Raw genomic sequence first — 22,797 nt, forward strand, 5'->3', positions numbered from 1 at the left:
CATCAACTGATATATGAGCAGTCCTATCAGTTACTTTTAATAAACTTAATCAACTTACTAAAACAAAGCAAATCCCAGACTAGTTTTCTTTGTAATTCAAAAGAAAATTCTAGTTCCAATTAATTTAATTTGAGGAAAAAGTATCTCAATAGTTCTCCACAGTAGATAAAAGGTGACTACTACTTAATCACCATTTTGAGGTAAGGTGGTGTGGTGGGGCAGGGAAAAGCAGGGCAGGATAGCAACGGTTCTCAGCACCCTCCAGTACGATTTCCATATCCAAAGTAGTTAAATCAAAAACAGGTGATTGTTGAGGATGTCAACAAAACGATCTACTTTCCATCTAAATTTTCTACATTTCCAATTCTCTTTCTTTTCTATTGCGATGAAAAGGATTTATCTTTCTTTTTACGTTGACTGCTATTCCTGAAAACTCTTTGCTCTCACTGTTTCCTCCCACAACCTTTAGTAGAATTACTAATGTGACATTCATCTAAAAGCCAAACAAAATTCTGCAGGTATGAAAACGAAATAAAAATTGATCAGAATATTCTTCAATCACCTGTAGCAAAAGCTGATGCTCATACAGTTTAATAATATCACTGAAACAGTAAACCTGTTTTGTTTTCTTTATTTAACATGAGTGGTTTATCTTTCTGGTGTATTTTAAACCACCTTTGGAAATGTTGATAGTTCTTGCTTCAGAAATCCATCTTCCTCATTGGAACATTTAATACAAAGGATTAAACAGTATTTAATCTTGCAGGCTGCTCAGACTTTAGCCACCACTCTCCCCACACATACATATGGCAGCAAATAACCTACCTGGCCACTCAAGCCTGTGTTACAGCACAATTCCTGCATTAATTCTAACATCAACTCCATATTAACCTTCCACTCTCTTACTTATCCACGCTTCAAAATAATCTCTCCTTGGGCTCCCCTTCGGAGGAAGGGAGATTCAAAGACTCAAAGATCTCCCACAGGATGAGACATCAGTCACATCAAGTGCTGAAAGTGAGTGGCTTCTTATGTTGTTTCAGAGGGGAATCAGTTACATGGTTCTGAAGCTGGAATCACACAGGCCTGACAAGGGAAGGTGTAGAGTTCCATCAGTGAAACTAATGGGCTCTTAGGATCAGACCAGTAGTTTCACCATTACTGATAGAACTCTTATTTCAAATTTATTGAAATAATTTAAAGTGTAGCTTTGCTAGTATTCAAACTCAAGATTTCAATTCTGAGCTAATGCCCTTGGATTACCAGCAGCATCCTACTCCAGATTAAAACATTAACCAATGGTTTGCTGATAAGTACATGCTTAGGCTTCAAAATTCAAGGAAAAATTAAATGCTGATAGTTAACAAGTTAATCCAATTATTTATTACTTACTTATTCTGCTGCTTCTTCCTTAGTGCAGAAATGCACTTGCCAAGGATAAGAAGAGAATTGTTGATGTTGCCTGCCTCCTTCAGTCGATTTCCAAAAGTTTGTGCTTTACCACTGCGCTCTAACCCAGCCAAATCACACAAGCACAGGCTACATTCAGTAAAAAGAAGATTGACAAACAATCATACATTGCATCAATAATTATATGTTGCTGCGGATATGTTAATGACACAAACAAATGTCTCACAGGACATAGCAGAAGGATAATGTTTTCCCGAGCTGGCATGCCTTAAACTAGGGTTAACAGTTACAATTAAAGGCATTCAGACCTGAGAAAGAATTACTTTCTCGTAGAGGGCAGAAGTACTAAATGGCACTGAGAGCTATGAGAATAACACAGACAGGCTTAATGGAGATCAGTTAAGTGAGTTAGCAAGGCACAGCAGATATAAAATAGCATAGGATATGTGAGATCCCTTTTTATATGAAGAGTTAAACTACCGTTTTTTTTTTAAAATGATGAGATTGAAAGGTGTTGGTGTGAAAAGGATTGTGGGAGCCCCTTGTGCTCAAATCACAGGGTTAATAAGCAGAAAATATTAACACTGGTCTTTACAGCAAGACAACTTGGGTAGACACTTTGCTTGAATTATGTAGGGCTCACAGAAATATCATTTACATTTCTGGTCTCCCTACCCAAGTCAGGATGCTTGCATTTGAAGGGGTGCAGCAAATATAGGACTGATTAATTCCTAAGATGGAGTTTGTAGCATACAAGAGAGGATAAGCAGACAAGCTTCAAACCTTGAAGAAAATTTATTATTAAAGTGCATGTGTGTCACTATATACAACCCTGAGATTCACTTTCTACTGGGCATTCTCAGAAATCCAAGAAGCACAATAGAATCAAAGAGAGATTACACCCAACAGGATGGGCAAACAACCAATGTGCAAAGGACAACAAACTGTACAAACACAAAAGAGAAAAAAAAACTATAATAATAAACAATAAATATTGAGAACATGAGATGAAGAGTCCTTGAAAGTGAATCTATTAGGTTGTGGGAGAAGTTCAGTGAAGGGGCAAGTGAAGTTATCCCCTTTTGGTTCAAGAACTGAATGGTTGAGAGGTAATAACTGTTCCTGAACCTGGAGGTGTGGGTCCTGAGACTCTTGAAGCTTCTTGCTGAAGGCAGCAGTAAAAAGAGTGCTTGGCCTGGGTGGTGGGGGTCCCTGACGATGGTGCTGCTTTCCTGCGACAACGCTCTGTATAGATATCCTCAATGGTGGGGAGGGTTTTAACCGTGATGGACTGGTTCTACCTTTTGCAGAATTTTCTATGGCATGGCCTTGCTTTTTTTCACAATTGCACTTATATGCTGGGCTCAATACTGCTCCTCTGAAATGATAACATTAAGGAATTTAAAGTTGCTCTCCCTCTCCACTTCTGATCCCCCAATGAAAATTGGTTCATGGACAACCGGCTTCCTCCTCCTGAAATCAATAATCAGTTCCTTGGTCTTGCTGGCATTGAGTAAGAGGTTGTTGTTGTGGCACCATTCAGCCAGATTTTCAATCTCCGTCTAGTATGCTGATTTGTCACCACATTGATTTGACCAAAAATAGTGGTGTCGTCAGCAAACTTAAGTATGGCCTTAGAGCTGAGCTTAGCCTCACAATCACAAGTATGAAGTGAGTAGAGTAGGGGTCTAAGCACTCAGCCTGTAGTCCATCAGCACTGATGGAGATTGTGGAGGAGATGTTGTTGCCAATCTGAGCTGAGCTGAGATTTTTATACTGTATAAGAGTTTAGAAGACTATGCGGTGATCTCACTGAAGCACACAGAAGTCTAACCAGAATTTGACAGGACAGATATAGTGTGGTGTTCCTTCTAGCTGGTGCCTATAGATTCAGAACCAAAATCAGAATCAGGTTTATTATCAATGACGTACATCATGAAATTTGTTGTTGTGCACCAGCAGTACAATACAAACTCTCTAAAAGTTTGCCAGAGTCTTTGGTGACAAACAAAATCTCCTCAAACCCCTAATTTAACATAGCCAATCGTTGTAACTTCATCAGTTTTCTGGGCCAGGACAGACTTTCAGAGAGGTTGATACCCAGGAGCTTGAAGCTGCTCACCCTTTCCACTGCTGATCCTTCAATGAAGACTGGAGTTTGTTCCCTCGACTTCCCCTTCCTGAAGTCCACAATCAATTCCTTGGTCTTACTGATGTTGAGTGCAAAGCTGCAACCAGCTAATTTATCTCACACCTGTACACCTCCTTGTCAACATCTCAGATTCCACCAGCAACAACAGTGTCATCAGCAAATTTATAGATGGTGTTTGACCTGACACAGTCACGAGTGTAGTGAGAGTAGTGTAGCAGGTTAATCATGCATCCTTTTTGACTGACTGTAAGAAAATGTTATTTCCATTCTGCACTGACTGTGGTCCCCAATGAGGAAGTCAAGGATCCAGTTGTATGTGGTGGTACTATGGCCCAAGCTTTGAAGCTTGTTAATTAGTAGGGAAGACAACAGCCCAATGTACAGCAAGTCTTGCTGATATCAGTCTTAGAATAGTGGTTGCCCATACAGGAGAGACAAGAGGAATTCACCACATCTCCCAACGACAACACACAGACCACTCAGAACAGAATAAGTTTTGGAGTATTCCATCAATGAGCATTTTGGAGGCTCAGATGCCCATTTTATGTACAAGAGAGAGCTCAACAGATTTTCAGATAAAGGGAATTCTGGCATCATTTTCTTGCGTTAATTCCAATAGTTCCAAAGTAACGCTAATTGAAAGATGAAGCACACCCCAAGGAGCTAAATTCATGCTTTCTGTTTGTATTTCTGATATTCTTAAAGCTGGGAAATAATCTGCCAATTGTTAACTATGACTTACAATAGTCTTACTAATGTAAATCCAAAATATATTGACACCTTGAGCTCAAAACCCAGGCTGAAGACATGCATCCTCCTTCCGACTGACTACACTTCAGAAAGTAAAACTTACAATGCAGTGGAGCATCTGAAACTATGGGGTGCCCACCCCAAATGCATGATCTTTCTTTCCACTGACTTCCATTGGTATTTCATTCACTTTTTATTAGATGATTGATCATACCCAGGAGGCATTGGCTAAGAAAGTCAATAGATTTTAAATGGTTTGCAAAGAGAAAGAAAGGGGCTATATCTGAATGCTGGTTGGTAATCAAGTCAAAAAAAATCATTCTGGGTCTTTAAATTCATAAAGGCTGCTAACAAGCTTAGCTGTGCATCATCTATTAAAAAAGCAAGGGAACGCAATCCCACAGGAAATGCTACTGAATAATCAGAAACATACCCAAGGAAATTACTAAAACGCTCCCATGCAAATCAAACAGATCTTTTCTGGGATTGACACAGGTATGATTTACTAAAGACATACATACAAAAACATTCAAGAACATCTATTTTTATCATCTTTGTCAAGGAGTAAAGAGGAAGACTTCCAAGCTAGTCATGAAACAAAACTTAGTAATATGGAGGCATAGAACAATAATAACTTTAGACTTGTTTGAACTTTACATAAAGCGATAGCAGATAACATGACACTAAATATTTATTTTTCCCAAAATAATAACTCACTCAGAAGTCCTGAAAACACGAGACTTTTCCCCAATTATTTCCATCAGTCGAATGGAAAATATACTGTGACTGTAAGATAATTTTAAACTAATCAGGTACTTCATACATACAATAGAAATACACTTTAACACTTTGCTATGGAAATTATTTTGAGAAATGTTGACAAGCAAACTTGTCTAACATTACATAGTAACAGGATTATGAGTATACCTTCGGCTGGATTGGTTGTTCATTTTGGTTGAAGCCAAGCTTCGATTTTTATTTCCTATCTTTAAGACTTTAAGAGCTTCATCTGAGCTGGTAACATTGATCCACTTGAGGTCTGAAATATTCAAAATAATTGAAGTACACATTTTATGGACATTAATTAATATTGCAGTCAGCATTAACCACTTTCAAAAGATTAGACCATCAGAATCAGTTTTATTATCACTGACATACAGCATGAAATTTGTTGTTTTGTGGCAGCAGTACAGTGCAATACATAAAAATATACTGCAACTTACAGTATGAAATATATATATGTGAATAGATGTATACATTATACAAAAATTGTGAGGTAGTGCTCATACACTCAGGATTATTCAGAAATCTGATAGTGATGACACATTGTCATTCACCATATGGAAAACAGACCAGGGGTAAAAGTTTAAAAAAAAAAGTTTTACTTTCCTAATCTTATTTTTCTCCTGGAAATGGATTACAATTCTTCAAGTTGAGAGTCCAACAAGAGTCTCAGATATCTCTCCAATGTTTGTAATGCTAAGCACAAGTCCCTTTCTGCCTGCCCATTTAAAAGTTAGGAAAGTAGTTTTTGCAAAGTCCCAATTAACATCTACCCTTTAGCTAATACCATTATAAACAGAGAATTCATCTTGATTATTTTTGGCAAGACTAGAGAGAAACAAATTTGCATTGCCTTCATAACTAATAAATAGGAAAGCAATCTTTGGACCTCCCTGGCTAATGATCTGGTCATTAGCACAATGTTACTTGCTGTGTGAAAGGTCACAACTGTAACTATGCAATTACAAATTGCAAACCACTTACAATCAGCTGTAGATTGCTTAGAACTTTGCAAGAGGGACTTTAAAAATGGCATGCTAATATGCTTTATACAATACCTCCCCCCCATTGGCTTCTGGGTTCAAGAGGAAGATTCCTTTAATATTTATGAAAAACTTCAGAGATTTAATAAATAATTTACATCACAGATCACAAAGATTAGGCTGCACCTTTAACATAACTGTTTCCTTTTTGATCTTCACAGACTCGCAAATTTTGACGTTTCTGGTTTCTTGAAGTTGGCATTGGATCCAATAGATCATACACATATTCATTGTAGATCTCACAAAAGGAAACCCATACTGAGAACCTTTGCTGCTTTTGATCAACAAGGCTCATATCAGATGCAGCTGTTATGACTTCAGAATGCTTTGCTATGAAGTAGAAATGAAATTAGTTGAACTTTCTCAAACATTCTTAAACAAAAATAAAGATAACAGGAAATGCAATTCCAATAAAAACGTTTAAGAATAATAAGGAATAATTAACATGGATTTAAATTTCATCAGAATTACAGATACAATCTGGACTATTGACAGCCTTTCTTCGAACAAGGTGATGTGGGAGTAACCAAAGCAGGGGATTATGGGATTAGATTTGGGTGATGTGGGAATGCCTCTAATTCAAAAATAAAGTATTAATTACTTGTGTGTTGCCTTTAAGGCATTTGTTTAGTTTATTACATTTTCGCTTTAGTAATTTGTTGTTATTGTTTTCTAGTTAAAGTTAAGGTTGTTTAAAGTAAATTCATTGTCTGTGATATATCGCGGCATGCGATGATGTCACACCTGGTTTTGCCACGTCTTGTGGGAAAATACCGGTTTGGAGAAACGGGAAGGAGGGGGCTTATGTGTGCAGGATCAGTGCAAGAAAAGTTTTCTTTCTACACACTAGGAACATTAGAGAAGCAACGCCGTAAGTTCATGAGATAATCGATATGTTGAATTAAAAATGTTAACGCTGATTCTGTTAAAAGTAGTGATGGTTGATAAAGTTTGTTTTTTTGTTATTTAAGGAGTTGTGGATAGTTTGTGTTGAAGTGTATTTAAAGCCAGTCGATGGCGTAGGTAGATTCTGACTGTATGTTGCAGTTTAATGTAATATAGTTGTTGTAGCTTTACTTTTGCAAATATTTATGATGTAAATGTGATGTCAAGAAGGAAACAAATACTGTATATATTTTGTATTGTTTTATCAACAGTTTTCACCATATGTTAATGTGGAAGAGTGAACAGTAAACGGTTAATCTTACTGGGACCGCCTCATTGACTGGTTTATGCTTGTTGTTTAGTTCAGAGTTCTTTTACACCTGTGCAAGAACACTACAACTTGCAACAACCTCTTGCCTTGAATAGCATGACTCTAGATAACTTTGCAGTATTACTGATGTTTGTATTTTTGATGCACTTGAGAACAATCAGATTAAGAGTTTCTAATTGATTTGAAGTTGCTTGCATGCTAAGGTGAATGTGAATTATAGAAAAGGGGAGGAGTTTCAGATTTTAGCCAGTGCCTCCAGCTGCCTTAATTCGAAAGTTAGGTTAACCGTAGTTTAGTATAGGTGGCAAAAGGAGCAGATTTTCAGCAGCGGCATTGTGTGGATTTGGAAAATTTCCATTACTATAAAGAGAATTATTAAAGTAGAAAAATAATTAAATTATTTATTTCTGTGCTAGCATTACTCCTTTTTATATAAACTCATTGCATCAAAAATAATTTGTCAAATGCCTGTTGGATCAACATCAATCATGACTTGCAAAACAACTCAGGAGGAGTGGGAAGAATAAGCAGAATGGTGGTCAGGACTGAAGAGCTGAAGTGGTATGGATCCATAAGCTGGCAGTAGCTAGTCTTCAAAATACTGAAATTAATCATTAAACAGTTAGATTCCATATTTATCGCAATCATTTCATTTTAAAAGTTTGCTAATCTGTTAGTTCTACCGCAAAAATTATAATTCTTGATTGCTTGCAACCAAAGAAAAAAATTTGGTTTGTTGTTTCTGAAAAGTAAAGCACTTAATACATTTCCATTGGTGCAAATTCCTTGAATAAAAGAGATACCTAGCTGATCAGAAGGAATGCAGTCTGCCAGAGTGATAGAGCTTGTCTGGGCAAACTCTTTTTGGACATTCTTGTTGGATGTGGTCCTGAAAAGCTGGTATTCCATCTCCTGGAAGAAATGATCTTTAGAATTTATGTTCTGGTTCAAAAATCTATAGAGTAATTTAGATTTAAATTATAACTAACCCAAGTGAAAATATAAAACTTGTATCATAGGACCACACTGTATTGGTAATTATCAATTCACCACTTTCAGGATTGTTTACTACAAAACTTATTATTTATCAAACATGACTCAGAATAAGTATTCTGTAATACTGTCGTTAAGAGTGCAACAAGTGTTTTTTTAATGCCTGTATGTGCAATACAAAGCTTTATACAGTGTAACTGCAAATCCATTCATCCTGTTCTATGTTTTAACTAGGTAATTAATAGTTTTAGTTATGCATTTTCCTTAGTGATTTTAAAGCTTGTATTTAATAATATCGATAGGCAAGAATGTCAGAATCAAGTTTAATATCACCGGCAAATGTCATGAAATTTGTTGTTTTGTGTCAGCAGTACATTACAATGCATAATAAAATCTATAAATTACAATAAATAAATACATTAAAATTCAATATGTAGTGCAGAGAGGGAAAAATACTTTTAGTACTGTTCATTGGTTCATCGTCCATTCAGAAATCTAATGATAGAGGGGAAACCAACAAGTTGTTTGTTATGTCTCTGCTCACTGTGAAATGGAGACACCTCTTTCTCCCTTATTAGGGAGAGAGAGAACTTGTAGTATGTCGAATACCGGGTGAACAATGTAGACTTTGGAGAAATGCAAGTCTGTATCTTTGCTGTTACTTTGCTCACAGTACTCGGTGGCGGGTGCCGATGCCTTTTTTTTGCCGAGGAGTGGGGATCATTGCTTGCTGCTGCTTACATGCAGGAGGGAGGAGACCTTGGGGTTCTAACATTTAACCGTCATCTATCCTTTGAGGGCACTCCTCCATTTTTCGTGGATGATTGCGAAGAAAAAGCATGTATATTGTATATATTCCTCTGACATTAAATGTACCTTTGAAACCTTTGAAAGAAGCTGTTCCTGAAACATTGAGTGTCTGCCTTCAAGCTCCTGTGCCTCCTCCTTTATGGTAGCGAAGAGAGGAGGGCATGTCCTAGGTGATGGGAGTCCTACATGATGCATGGCACCTTTTTGATGCATTGTGTTTTGAAGGTGTCCTGGATGCTGGGAGGGCTTGTGCCTACGATGGAGCTGGCTGAGCTTACAACTTCCTGCAGCTTTTTCCGATCCTGTGCAGTGGCTTCTCCAAACCAGATGGTAATGCAAGCAATTAGATTGTTCTTCACAGAAGATCTGTAGAAATTAGCAAGCGTCTTTGGGGGGACACACACAGACACACACACACACTGGTGTGTATTCCCTCAACTTCCCTTTCCTGGTCCACAATCATTTCCTTGGTCTTGGTGATGTTGGGTGCCAGGTGGTTGTTGCAACAGCACTCAACCAGCTGATCTATCTCACTCTTGTACGTTTCCTTGTCAATATCTGAATTTCTGCCAAAAATAGTTGTATCATTGGTAAATTTATAGATGGTGTCTGAGCTGTGCCTAGCCACATAAATGGGGGTGCAGAGAGAGTACAGCAGTGGGCTAAGCACATGTCATTGAGGTGAGCCAGTGCTGATCGTCAGCGAGGAGATGCTATTTCCAATCTGCACAGACTGTAGTTTCCCATTGAGGAAGTCAAGGATTCCGTTGGAGAGGAGAGGTACAAAGACTCATATTTTGGAGCTTGTTGTGTAGAACTGAGGGTACGATTGTGTTAAACACTGAGCAGTAATCAATAAACAGCAGCCCAACATAGGTATTACCATTCCCCAGATGATCAAAGGCCGACTGGAGAGCCAATGAGATTGAATGTGCTGTAGACCTAAGGTGGCAATAGGCAAATTCCAGGAACTTGCTTAGGCAGGAGTTGATTCTAGCCATGACCAACTTCTCTTAGTACTTCATCATAGCAGATGAGAGTGCTGTGGAGCACTCACAACTAGTATTAAAATTTGTTGGAAGTTTTTGACTAAACATTAAATTCACTGTCAATAGAAAAACAGGAGTAGTCGATCCCAAATCTTTTAAAATAAACAAGCTGAATAAAAGGTGGAAATCAATCAGACAACATGTGGCTTTCCCCATGTGAAACGCAAGTACATTCACACAAACCTTCATAACATCTGGGTGTTACCCTGAAAATGTCAATTTAAAGGGAGATACAATTACCGTTTATAAATTTTGTTTTAGATCATATGTAACGTACATCTCCCAACAGGACTGAAGACTTGGAATTGGAAAATAAAATTATAAATTAATAAGCACTACTATTATTACAAAAAAGAAATTTTTTGAACATCACCTCTCTCAGTGGAGAAAAGATTGCAGACTTCATAGCTTCTTCTTGCCGGATTTGATTACTATCCAGTTTTAACACATCATCACAGACATGTGGTTTTAAATCCATACTTTCATATTGTCTGCCTTTTATGTGATCAAAGAGCATGGCCAATGATCTTGGTAAGATACCGCCATCTTTACCAGTACCTATGGTTAATCAAGAGTGGAATTGTCTGAAAGGATGTGATATTCTTAGGCAGGCAAACAATACTTATACAAGTCGGTACTACAACACTGAACATTTTTAAAGTTTTTTTAAATTAAAAATTGGAATAAATCTGAATACAGAAAATGAAGTATGAAACAACAATTTCATTAGCTTCAGAGAAGTTAAAGATTTCAATATTGGAGTTTGCACAAATAAAAACATCTTGTTTTCCTGCAACTAACATAAATGATTTGAAATAAATGGAAAAACTGGCGAAATAGGATTACATTTTACCTTGGATGAATTTGTATCTCAGTATTAAAACAGAAATATTATACAATATTTAATTTCAATTGTGAATGTAAGGTGAACAAAAAAAAACTCAATTATCAAAAAAATGTTCAATCTGACCATTCAAACAGGATGCAGTTGTGGTTTACACAATTAGTTGGCTATTATTTGAATGCATTCAAAGAACTTTTTTTTGAGTAACTTCCATCAAAGAGCAAGTACAGGTAAGGGGATATGTATAGCCAGCTTCCTAGCCAGAAGGACAGATATACTGTCAGGATAAATGACAATGGCAAATAAAGATAAACACTTTCTCGGCTTTTTAAAATCAGGCACAGCTTAATTTGACTGACAACCTAGGCATGACGGAAAATTAAGCAAAACTAAATTAGAGATTGGATCTGACTTCATGGAGAGTGCAGAATAAATGCAGATATAAAAACACAAAATAACATAATCTAGCAAGCAGGCAGGGATTAAGCCCCGAGAGCTGGCAATGACTTGCATAGGCCATGCTATGTGAATTATGTGGGTTCTCATACTGACTGTCATGGAAGCCTCTAATGCAAAAATGTCTGGCATTTTAATTGCCAGCAGATATGGCATATAGTGTGAGTGTCCCAGGCCTGTCAAGCAGGTAAATGCTGGCAAGAATAGCCTTCACTGTCCTGTTCCTGCGGAAAGCAAAGCTGTAGAAGAATTCCAGTGGCATGCTGCAAAGTCATAAAATAATGGAGAAATAAAAGGGTGCATGGTTGTCTGGAGAAATGGAAAGTTATGTTCAGCATGTACACACTCAAGTTAAATGCTCAGAAAATTATTAGAAAAATCAGTGGTGGAGACCAACAGCAGAATTACACAACAGTTGATGAATAAGGTCATGCATCCCAAGTACAAACGTATATACAAAGTATATACGAATACAACTTCTAATCCAGCAGGAAGTCAGGAATGGAATCTACACCCAGAGATTTGCAGCATTGTTGATGATTTCACTGCTCACCAGCAGGGGCTTCTTCAGATGCCCAGCTAATACTCCTGTACAATGGCAAAGGGGAAAGAGTCAATGGTGGAAGCAGCCACAGGGTGTACAGTGAAAGAAAATGTCATAAAGCACAAAGGAGACAAGCAGAGATGAAAGTCAGAGTAAGATTACACTGAACCAATGGACATGAATTAGCAATGGTTTTGGTCCAGTATAGGGAGCGGACAATTATCTTGCTTTTTCTGATAGGAATATTTCCAATCCTCATGAGTAAACTGCTTCAACTGTTTCAGAGTAAACAGTCAGATTTGCTTAGACGATACAAGGTTGGAGCAATATCCACTGGAGCATTAGAAGATGGCTGTACCATTCCTGGAATCTACTGAAAAGATGAAAGATGATATCCTCAACACAGGGAGCTGTAACAAGACCATTTCAATCAAGTTTGATGGTCCTGGTAATCTGGAAGGGATTATGCAAATGTTGGAAAATGGCCCCTCAGCACTGTTGACTGCCCTGACCTGAACAAAGCTCAGACTGAGCAAGGATTTGTTTGCACATGGAACTGACTGAAGATCCTATGCATGTCATCTAGGATTTTAAGTTCTGCCATTATATCAGTCACTTGTTTATCATATTTGGTGAGAAGCTCCATCTTGCTATTTGCCTTACTACATCATAAATCCAGATGAAAAAGTGTTTTTTTTTCAGCTGTAAAATGTGATCATTTGATTTTCATAATTTAGGTATTTCTAACATTAAGTACTTCATTGACATTTAAAAGTGGTTAATTTTTTTAAATTCACATAATTAGCTTAAAAAGCAGATAATAACTAGAAACAAAGACAAATGTAGTTTCTTTTACACCTTTTTAAAAAACACTACAATCCTTCTAGTGGATAATCTGACAACTCAGTTCTGTCAGAAGTTCCAGGATTTAGATCTCTTGACACACCAAAGCCTTTTTTATCATGAACACTACACAAATCAATGACATTATGGAATACTCGACACCAGGGGATCCTGGATCCCTTGGTTCATGGTAGGAGTCCATGGCATAATCATGTTTGGGAAGCCAAGCTCTATGCTTGCCAAGATGAGTACAATTTGCTCACTGCAGGACAAAGCAACTTGATTGGCATGACTCCACCATCCCAAGCACATTTTACTTACTTCTCTTTTTCTTGTATTCTCTCAGATTCATACCTTGAATAGTGTAGGTCTTGCCAGCATTGGTAACTCCATAAGTAAATACCAAACTGTTTTGTCCTTGGAGATATTGTTTAACAAGGTCCTTTACTGTGTTGTTGAAGAATTCAGTCTGACTGGTTTCCTGGCCAAATATCTAACAAAAGATAATAAAATATAATAAATGTTGCACATGATTATATGGAAGAATAGATTCAGAACTATCTGGAAATGACTTTAGTGCAAGGAAAGAGCAAAATGCCACTTGACTAAGCATGAGAATATTTTAAATACTGTCAGATTTGAAAGCAAAATGCAATTTACTTGGGAGACTATGTTCACACCTGTGGTGACAATAAAGCGTGTACTTTAATAAATAAAGAATAATAAAGTCTTATTGTGACTTCTCCACTTTCTTTCCCACCCTGATGAAGGGTCTCAGCCTGAAGCGTCTTTTCCATATATGCTGCCTGGCCTTCTGAGTTCCTCCAGCATTTTGTGTGTGACTCATTATAAAACAAAACTGTTTTGCATTTTATTCAGCTATTTTGAATCTGACCAAACCAATTCAAGTAAGCATGCCCAGTCATGATGATGGTTTTACATTTGTTTTATTTTGAAAAGGTTACTCATTGCAAGAACAGTAGCCATACAAGTGGTTAACACAAAAACTTGATTCTCCAATGCCTTTCATGAAAGGAATTCTGCCGTTCTTTGTAATATTGTGCGCAGGCATCTCCAGACTTAGTCTTATCATTGGCTCTCAACTGCTGCCACCACAGCGCAGCAACAATAAATGCAGTAAAAATTACAATGGACCATGGTGACCTCACAGGGAAAGGAATACCAAAGAAACTTTCAAAGGTTTATATTCCATAATAAAATAAAAAAATTTAGAAGTGCACCTTCAGAACTGTGGCAATGATGAGCAAGAGAGCAATAAACTCAAAGAAAACTTAGTGAATTAAATAATTTTGAAAATAGAACACAGCTCCAGCTCAGAGGTAGTCAGGAGCCGTTTTCAGAATCAGGAATACTAAAGGTATTATCAAAATATTACTCACCTGAGAAAATGTGAACTTGTGCACAGCTTGCCCAATTCCTCTTTCACTATTTTTCAGAGTGCTTGAATGTTTAGGTGCAGCCAACACAACAGTTTCTGAATCTTTTATTATCACACAGCCCTAAGCCACACATTCAAAGGCGAAAATATTAACAAAGTTCATGTCAAACCTACAAAAACTATCAGCATTTACAAGATATCATATGATCTCTGTGCAACAGTGCAGCTAGTTCACATCCAGTAGTTTGAAAATGTCATGGACCCAAAATAATAGTTCTAATAAAAAGACTGGAAACCAAAATATACCACACATATGAGAATTGCTACTTCCAACCAAAATGCAAGGATACACAGTAAACCCCTGAACTCTATACTTCTTTACAGACAAAAGCAATCAGCAAAGTTAATCCAAGGCATTTTGATTAGCAAACTTATTTTACATATCACATTTCCGAAAAGTTTTTGCTGAGCAAAGCTTCAACCTTATAGTGCAAGTTTTCATTTTGGATTTATACCTCAACATTAATAAACTATATCCAAATCTAATAATATTTGTAGCAAACTACATCACTTGACTGAAAGTCAAAACATAGAACAGTATAGCACAGGAACAGACCCTCCAGTTCACAATGTCTGTGCCAAACATAATGCCAAATTAAACTAATCCCATCTGCTTGACATGGTCTATATCACTCCAATCCCAGCATGTTCATGCACCTGTCTAAACATCTCTTAAATAGTGCTATCAGACTTGCTTCCACCACTTCCCCTGACACTTACCACTGTGTAAAAATAACTTGCCTCATAAGTCTCAGAAACATAGAAAACCTACAGCACAATACAGGCCCTTCAGCCCACAAAGCTGTGCTGATCATGTCCTTACCTAAGAAATTACCTAGGGTTACCCATAGCCCTCTATGTCCAGGAGTCTCTTAAAAGACCCTATTGTATCCGTCTCCACCACCGTTGCCAGCAGCCCATTCCACACACTCACCACTCTGTCTAAAAAAAAACTTACCCGACATCTCCTCTGTACCTACTTCCAAACACCTTAAAACTGTGCCCTCTCCTGCTAGCCATTTCAGCCCTGGGAAAATGACTGTCCACACGATCAATGCCTCTCATCATCTTCTACACCTCTATTAGGTCACCTCTCATCCTCCGTCACTCCAAGGAAAAAAGGCAGAGTTTACTCAACCTATTTTCATAAGGCATGCTCCCCAATCCAGGCAACATCCTTGTAAATCTCCTCTGCACCTTTCCTATGGTTTCCACATCCTTCCTGTAATGAGGCGACCAGAACTGAGCACAGCACTCCAAATGGGGTCTGACCGGACTCCCATTTAGCTGCAACATTACCTCTCTGCTTCTAAACTCAATCCCACGATTGATGAAGGCCAATGTACCAAATGATTTCTTAACCAGAGTCCAACTGCGCAGCTGCTTTGAGCATCCTATGAACTCCGACCCCAAGATCCCTCTGATCCTCCACACTGCCAAGAGTCTTACCATTAATACTATATTCTGCCAACATATTTGACCTACCAAAATGAACCACTTCACACTGACGAAGGATCTCGGCCCGAGAGTGACATCGTTAATTCAGAAACAAAGGTTCTGAACTTAAAGAAGGGTAACTTTGAAGGTATGAGACGTGAATTAGCTAAAATAATCTGGCAAATGATACTTAAAGGGTTGACGGTGGATATACAATGGCAAGCATTTAAAGATCACACGGATGAACTACAACAATTGTTCATCCCGGTTTGGCAAAAGAATAAACCAGGGAAGGTAGTGCACCCATGGCTGACAAGGGAAATTAGGGTTAGTATCAAGTCCAAAGAAGAAACATATAAATCAGCCAGAAAAAGCAGCACACCTGAGGACTGGGAGAAATTCAGAGACCAGCAGAGGAGGACAAAGGGCTTAATTAGGAAAGGGAAAAAAGATTATGACAGAAAGCTGGCAGGTAACATAAAAACTGACTGTAAAAGCTTTTATAGATATGTGAAAAGAAAAAGATTGGTCAAGACAAATGTAGGTTCCTTACAGTCAGAAACGGGTGAATTGATCATAGGGAACAAGGACATGGCAGACCAATTGAATAACTACTTTGGTTCTGTCTTCACTAAAAAGGACATAAATAATCTTCTGGAAATAGTAGGGGACTGAGGGTCTATGGAGATGGAGGAACTGAGTGAAATACATGTTAGTAGGGAAGTGGTGTTAGGTAAATTGGGATTAAAGGCAGATAAATCCCCAGGACCAGATGGTCTGCATCCCAGAGTGCTTAAGGAAGTAGCCCAAGAAATAATGGCTGCATTAGTGATAATTTTTCAAAACCCCTTAGATTCTGGATTAGGTCCTGAGGATTGGAGGGTGGCTAATGTAACCCCACTTTTTAAAAAGGGGGGAGAGAAAAACCGGGGAATTATAGACCAGTTAGTCTGACATCGGTGGTGGGGAAAATGCTAGAGTCGGTTATCAAAGATGTGATAACAGCACATTTGGAAAGAGGTGAAATCATCTGACAAAGTCAGCATAGATTTGTGAAAGGAAAATCACGTCTGACGAATCTTATAGAATTTTTTGAAGATGTAACTATTAGAGTGGATAGGGGAGAGCCAGTGGATGTGGTATATTTAGATTTTCAAAAGGCTTTTGACAAGGTCCCACACAGGAGATTTGTATGCAAACTTAAAGCACACGGTATTGATGTGGATAGAGTATTGGTTGGCAGACAGGAAGCAAAGAGTGGGAGTAAACAGGACCTTTTCAGCATGCCAGGCAGTGACTAGTGGGGTACTGCAAGGCTCAGTGCTGGGACCCCAGTTGTTTACAATATATATTAATGATTTAGACGAGGGAATTAAATATAGCATCTCCAAGTTTGCGGATGACACGAAGCTGGGTGGCGGTGTTAGCTGTTAGGAGGATGCAGGGTGACTTGGATAGGTTAGGTGAGTGGGCAAATTCATGGCAGATGCAATTTAATGTGGATAAATGTGAGGTTATCCACTTTGGTTGCAAGAACAGGAAAACAGATTATTATCTGAATGGTGGCCAATTAGGAAAAGGGGAGGTGCAACGAGACCTGGGTGTCATTGTACACCAGTCATTGAAGGTGGGCAAGCAGGTACAGCATGTCCGATGAAAAAGGCAAATGGTGTGATGGCATTCATAGCAAAAGGATTTGAGTACAGGAGCAGGGAGGTTCTACTGCAATTGTACTAGGCCTTGGTGAGACCGCACCTAGAGTACTGTGTGCAGTTTTGGTCCCCTAATCTGAGGAAAAACATTCTTGCCATAGAGGGAGTATAAAGAAGGTTCACCAGATTGATTCCTGGGATGGCAGGTCTTTCATATGAAGAAAGACTGGATCGACTAGGCTTATATTCACTGGAATTTAGAAGATTGAGGGGGGATCTTATTAAAACGTATTAAATTCTAAAGGGATTGGACAGGCTAGATGCAGGAAGATTGTTTCCGATGTTGGGGAAGTCCAGAATGAGGGGTCACAGTTTAAGGATAAAGGGGAAGCCTTTTAGGACCAAGATGAGGAAAAACTTCTTCACACAGAGAGTGGTGAATCTGTGGAATTCTCGGCCAAAGAAAACAGTTGAGGCTGGTTCATTGACTATATTTAAGAGGAAGTTAGATACGGCCCTTGTGGCAAAAGGGATCAGGGGTATGGAGAGAAAGCAGGTACAGGGTTCTGAGTTGGATGATCAGCCATGATCATACTGAATGGCCTACTCCTGCATCTATTTTCTATGAAACATCAATTGTGCTTCTTCCTACAGAAGCTGCCTGGACTGCTGTGTTCCACCAGCATTTTGTGTATGTCACTTCTCACTTATCCGGGTTGAACTCCATCTGCCACGTCTCAGCCCAGTTTTGCATCATCAATGTCCCACTGTAACCTCTGACAGCCAACACTATCTACAACACCGCCAACATTTGTGTCATCAGCAAATTTACTAACCCATCCCTCCACTTCCTCATCAAGGTCATTTATAAAAATCACGATGAGTAGGGGGTCCCAGTACAGATCCCTGAGGCACACCACTGGTCATTGACTTCCATGCAGAATATGACCCGTCTACAACCATTCTTTGCCTTCTGTAGGCAAGCCAATTCTGGGTCCACAAAGCAATGTCCCCTTGGATCTCATGCCTCCTGACCTTCTTAATAAGCCTTACATGGGGTCCCTCGTCAAATGCCTTGCTGAAATCCATTTATACATCTTCTGCTCTACCTTCATCAATGTGTTTAGTCACATCCTCAAAAAATTCAATTAGGCTCGTAAGGCATGACCTGCCTTTCACAAGGCCATGCTGCCTATTCCTAATCATTGATGATGCAAAGATCATTGTCAGAGGCTCAGCAATCTCCTCCCTTGCCTCCTACAGTAACCTGGGGTACATCTCGTCTAGTCCTGGTGACTTATCCAACTTGATGCTTTCCAAAAGCTCCAGCACATCCTCTTTCTTAAGATCTACATGTTCAAGCTTTTCAGTCCACTGTAAGTCATCCCTACAATCATCAAGATCCTTTTCCATAGTGAATACTGAAGCAAAGTACTCATTAAGTACCTCTGCTATCTCCGCCGGTTCCAAACACACTTTTCCACTGTCACACTTGATTGGCCCTATTCCCTCATGTCTTATCCTCTTGCTCTTCACATACTTGTAGAATGCCTTGGGGTTTCCCCTAACCCTGTCCACAAAGACCTTCTCATAGCCCCTTCTGACTCTCCTAATTTCTTTCTTAAGCTTCTTCCTGCTAGCCTAATAATCTTCTAAATCTCTATCATTACCTAGTTTTTCCTTTCATAAGCTCTTCTTCTTTCTTGACTAGATTTACAACAGTCTTTGTACACTACGGTTCCTGCCCCCTACCATCCTTTCCGTTTCATTGGAGCGTACTTATACAGAAATCCATGCAAATATCCCCTGAACATTTGCCACATTTCTTCCGTACATTTCCCTGTAAACAGCTTATGTTTATGTGTATGTATGTGTGTATATAATTTTTTTTAATTATTGTGTTCTTTACCTTATTTTTTGTGCTGCATCAGACACAAAGCAACATTTCAGTCTACTTTACACTTGTATAATGGAAATTACATTAAACAATCTTGAACATCTTGACTGACAATCTACCCATTTATGAGCTTCAGGTTTATTTATATCCACCAGTTCAAACACAAAAAGTCTTAGTTTGCTCAACTTTTAATACAGATGTCTGCAACGTTATATAATTTTTTTAAAAAACAGGTTCCTGACTTCATCTCGGTGTCTGAACATTTGCCACGATGCATTTCTTGGTATTGTTGATAGGAGTGCCTTGTAACTAGAAACAAAGTTATTTGCAACTTCTAGAAATGGTAAACACAAGAAAGTCTGCAGATGCTGGAAATATAAAGTAACATACACAAAATGCCGGAGAAACTCAGCAGATCAGGCAGCATCTATGATAATTAATAAACAGTCAACATCTCAGGCCAAGTCCTGAAGAAGGGTCATAGCCCGAAATGTCGACTGTTTGTTCATTTCCATAGATCCTGCCTGACCTGCTGAGTTCCTCCAGAATTTTGTGTGCATTGTTCTAGAAATGGTTTCTGGATGTTGAAAAGATAGTTTTGTTTAAACTACCTAAAGCATTCATTTTCTTTGTAAAGGAATTTTTCTTGGACCAAGTGAAGAGTTCTGCCTCGAGACTGTATTTTGCTATTATTAATGGTCAGCTCATTTCCAACTGGAAAATATTTGAAATGGAGAACATAATCACACAAAAGTCTAATTATTGTAGAACTTTTGATGAATGGATTTGTATTAATGTAACATTTTTGTATATGAATTTACCCTAGAAACCACTAAACACCATGGAACAGAGTGAACACAAGTTTTAAGACATCTTAAGGCAATTCTGCAATTTATTATATTCCCATTCAAATATTAAATTTGCATGGGAATGTTTGTAAGTTGTAGCCAAGAAACAAAAAAAAATGCACTTAAGTGCTGTTAAGTTACTGTTTCAATTAGCCCCAAAATCCATATTACATTTCACATCTACTTATGCCATAGGAGGCCATTTCTGGCACTAATCTTCCCAGTAAATTTTCCCTGTAGCCTATTCACCTTATATTTATCTCAGTTCCTCTACTCCTCTTCCCAGATTCTACAATTCACCGACACACTGGGAAGGTGGCGGGGGTGGGGGGGGGGGGGGGGTGATCCAAAGTAGGTAATATAAAAGGAAAAGGGGAGCACCCACACGAGACCCAAGCAGTCATGGGAACTGCAGACTCCATACCGTTGGTGCAACATTAAGTCTTTAACGTAGGAGCTGGGCAGACAGGAAGCCACATCATATGGAAGCACTAGCAAAAACAGAGAACTCAAGTCAGCACTTACAAAAGCATTAGGCCTCTCACATTTAGGGATTCCAGCACTCAGTTTTCCATATGCTTGTTAACAGATTAAAATATCATGGAAGTCTATGGGCACAGATTTTCTTCTGAAAATTTAACTAGTTGTAGTTAAACAATTACCAATTAATTGTTAACTGTGTCCATGGTCCAGGAAAGAGGTAAATAAGGTTGAAGGAGTACAGAGAAAATTTACAAGGATGTTGCCAGGTCTGGAGGACCCGAGTTACGAAGGAAGATTGAATAGGTTAGGACTTTATTCCTTTAGAACATAAAAGATTGTGAGGAAATTTATAGAAGTATCCAGAATAAAGAGGGTTATAGATAGTGGAAAAAAGCCTGCTTGCATTCACTCTGAGGTTGGGTGGGACTATAGCTTGAGATCATGGGTCAAGGATGAAAAGTTTGAGAACATGAGGGGAAACTTCTTCACTTAGAGAGTCATAATAGCTCATTACACACTCTCACGACCCTATGTGTTGTGCTTTCCTATGACTTAAATAAGTTTTGTGGGCAAGATAGGTCCTGCACACTCCTCCAACCCCCACTCTCAATCTGTAAAAAATACATAACGCCAGACCCCCTCAACCAAACTTGCTTTCATTAGCAGCACGCAATGATGGACTCTCAAAAATCACCATAATTAGTGTTCTATTACCCAATATATTCTGGTCAGCATCAAGTCATGAAGCAATTCCTGAAGACTTCGTGTTTTGTATTGAAATGCATCTTCTTTTAAGAAAAAGATTCTCTCCGTTCTTTTTCCTTATTGAACTACTTCCAATCAAAATAATGACCTATGTATTACTACTGAAAAACAGCAATCTGCATAAAAGGGGTCTATTTGTGAACTTGACAATGTTGAATGATATTACAAAAGGTTTCAATTTTGAGCTACATTCAAACAAAAAAATAAATTACTAATACTTGACAAAACATCATGAATTGAATCGGTTAGTATTTGCTCACCTGAGATTCGTTATTTGCCAGTTCCACGTTTAAAAACGGTCTTATTCTCAAATACACTTTAAGCCGTTGATCTTCAGCCACTAATGGTTTCGCCTGATTACAGTCCTGTTGAGGATAAGGAGAACACTAACTCAGCTGGTAGAACACCAACCAGGAAAAGTGCCAAGGACTATCCTAGACCAAATTCAAGATGGACCGACCTCAAAACATATTCGTTTAGAAGCCTCGGTCAAGCGGCCGCGCGGCCTCTGTTCTGGAGTTTCTCCTTCACTGAAAGTAGGAATTTCGGGTATAGAGGCCATCATTTCTGCAACGTCCAGGGAAATAAAGTTACTCTTAGACTGATCCACCGTACCATCCAGTGCACACTTCTAGACTGACACAGATGTGACTCAGAACAAAATCAGTATTGGCGCGTTTACTAATAGAGCTGAATCATTTAAACACCGGATCGATTTGGGACGGGGATTATGCTCTAATTGGCCACGGATGTGTTTTTTTTTAAAGGCTCGATGAACAAAATAAGATTTCTCATTTTATAAACATTCAAATTAACGGGACATCAGAAGGCAATTAAACTCCGGGACTTAATTTGCGAAAGCAACCGAAAGATTTAAAGTTCGTTTAAACAGGTTTTAATTTTTTTTTAATGAGCAAATGTCCGCAAACGAACTGATCGAAGCCAACGACGGAAAGTTTCGACTTAGAGCAAATGACTCTTCCAAGGATGGAAAAGTGGATAAAAATTTTCTCAAATTTCTACATGCCACAGTACACAAACAAAATTCATCCTAACCTGCTAAAAATAGAAATATTTAAAACATGGTGGTTGACCTTCGTCTCTTTAACAGACAAAAATATTCGTTTAAAAGGAGGCCCTTTAAATTGAAAGTTTCCAACACCTGTTTGAGACTATTGATTATTCTTAAAGGAACTTTTCCTTTAAAACAAATTGAAAACAATGCAGCAATTGTAAGCTAACCAGGAAGTTAAAACAAAATCACAGCATAGAAAATTGCAGTGGAATAAAAATTCATCTACGGAATATATAGTATCTCTTTGTTCCTTCAGTGAACAATAGCTAAAACTATTTATTGAAAAAT

The 22,797-nt window shown here is 38.3% G+C and overlaps 1 protein-coding gene across 1 annotated transcript in view; it reads right to left on the reverse strand.

The window, feature by feature from the left end:
• Positions 1-22,797, reverse strand: part of zgc:56231 (uncharacterized protein LOC406257 homolog) — a 47,363-nt gene that overhangs the window by 18,833 nt on the left and 5,733 nt on the right. The window contains exons 2-11 of the mRNA XM_059981148.1: positions 21,895-22,001; positions 21,695-21,799; positions 14,294-14,413; positions 13,248-13,386; positions 10,580-10,764; positions 8,158-8,266; positions 6,265-6,468; positions 5,240-5,351; positions 5,030-5,098; positions 1,393-1,539 (exon numbers count right to left, since the gene is read on the reverse strand). Of these exons, the coding sequence (XP_059837131.1) occupies positions 1,393-1,539; positions 5,030-5,098; positions 5,240-5,351; positions 6,265-6,468; positions 8,158-8,266; positions 10,580-10,764; positions 13,248-13,386; positions 14,294-14,413; positions 21,695-21,799; positions 21,895-21,999 (1,295 nt within the window). The 5' untranslated portion in view covers positions 22,000-22,001. The remainder of the gene's footprint in view (positions 1-1,392; positions 1,540-5,029; positions 5,099-5,239; positions 5,352-6,264; positions 6,469-8,157; positions 8,267-10,579; positions 10,765-13,247; positions 13,387-14,293; positions 14,414-21,694; positions 21,800-21,894; positions 22,002-22,797) is intronic.

Source organism: Hypanus sabinus, chromosome 1 (assembly GCF_030144855.1).
Source record: "Hypanus sabinus isolate sHypSab1 chromosome 1, sHypSab1.hap1, whole genome shotgun sequence".
Classification (NCBI taxonomy): Eukaryota; Metazoa; Chordata; class Chondrichthyes; order Myliobatiformes; family Dasyatidae; genus Hypanus; species Hypanus sabinus.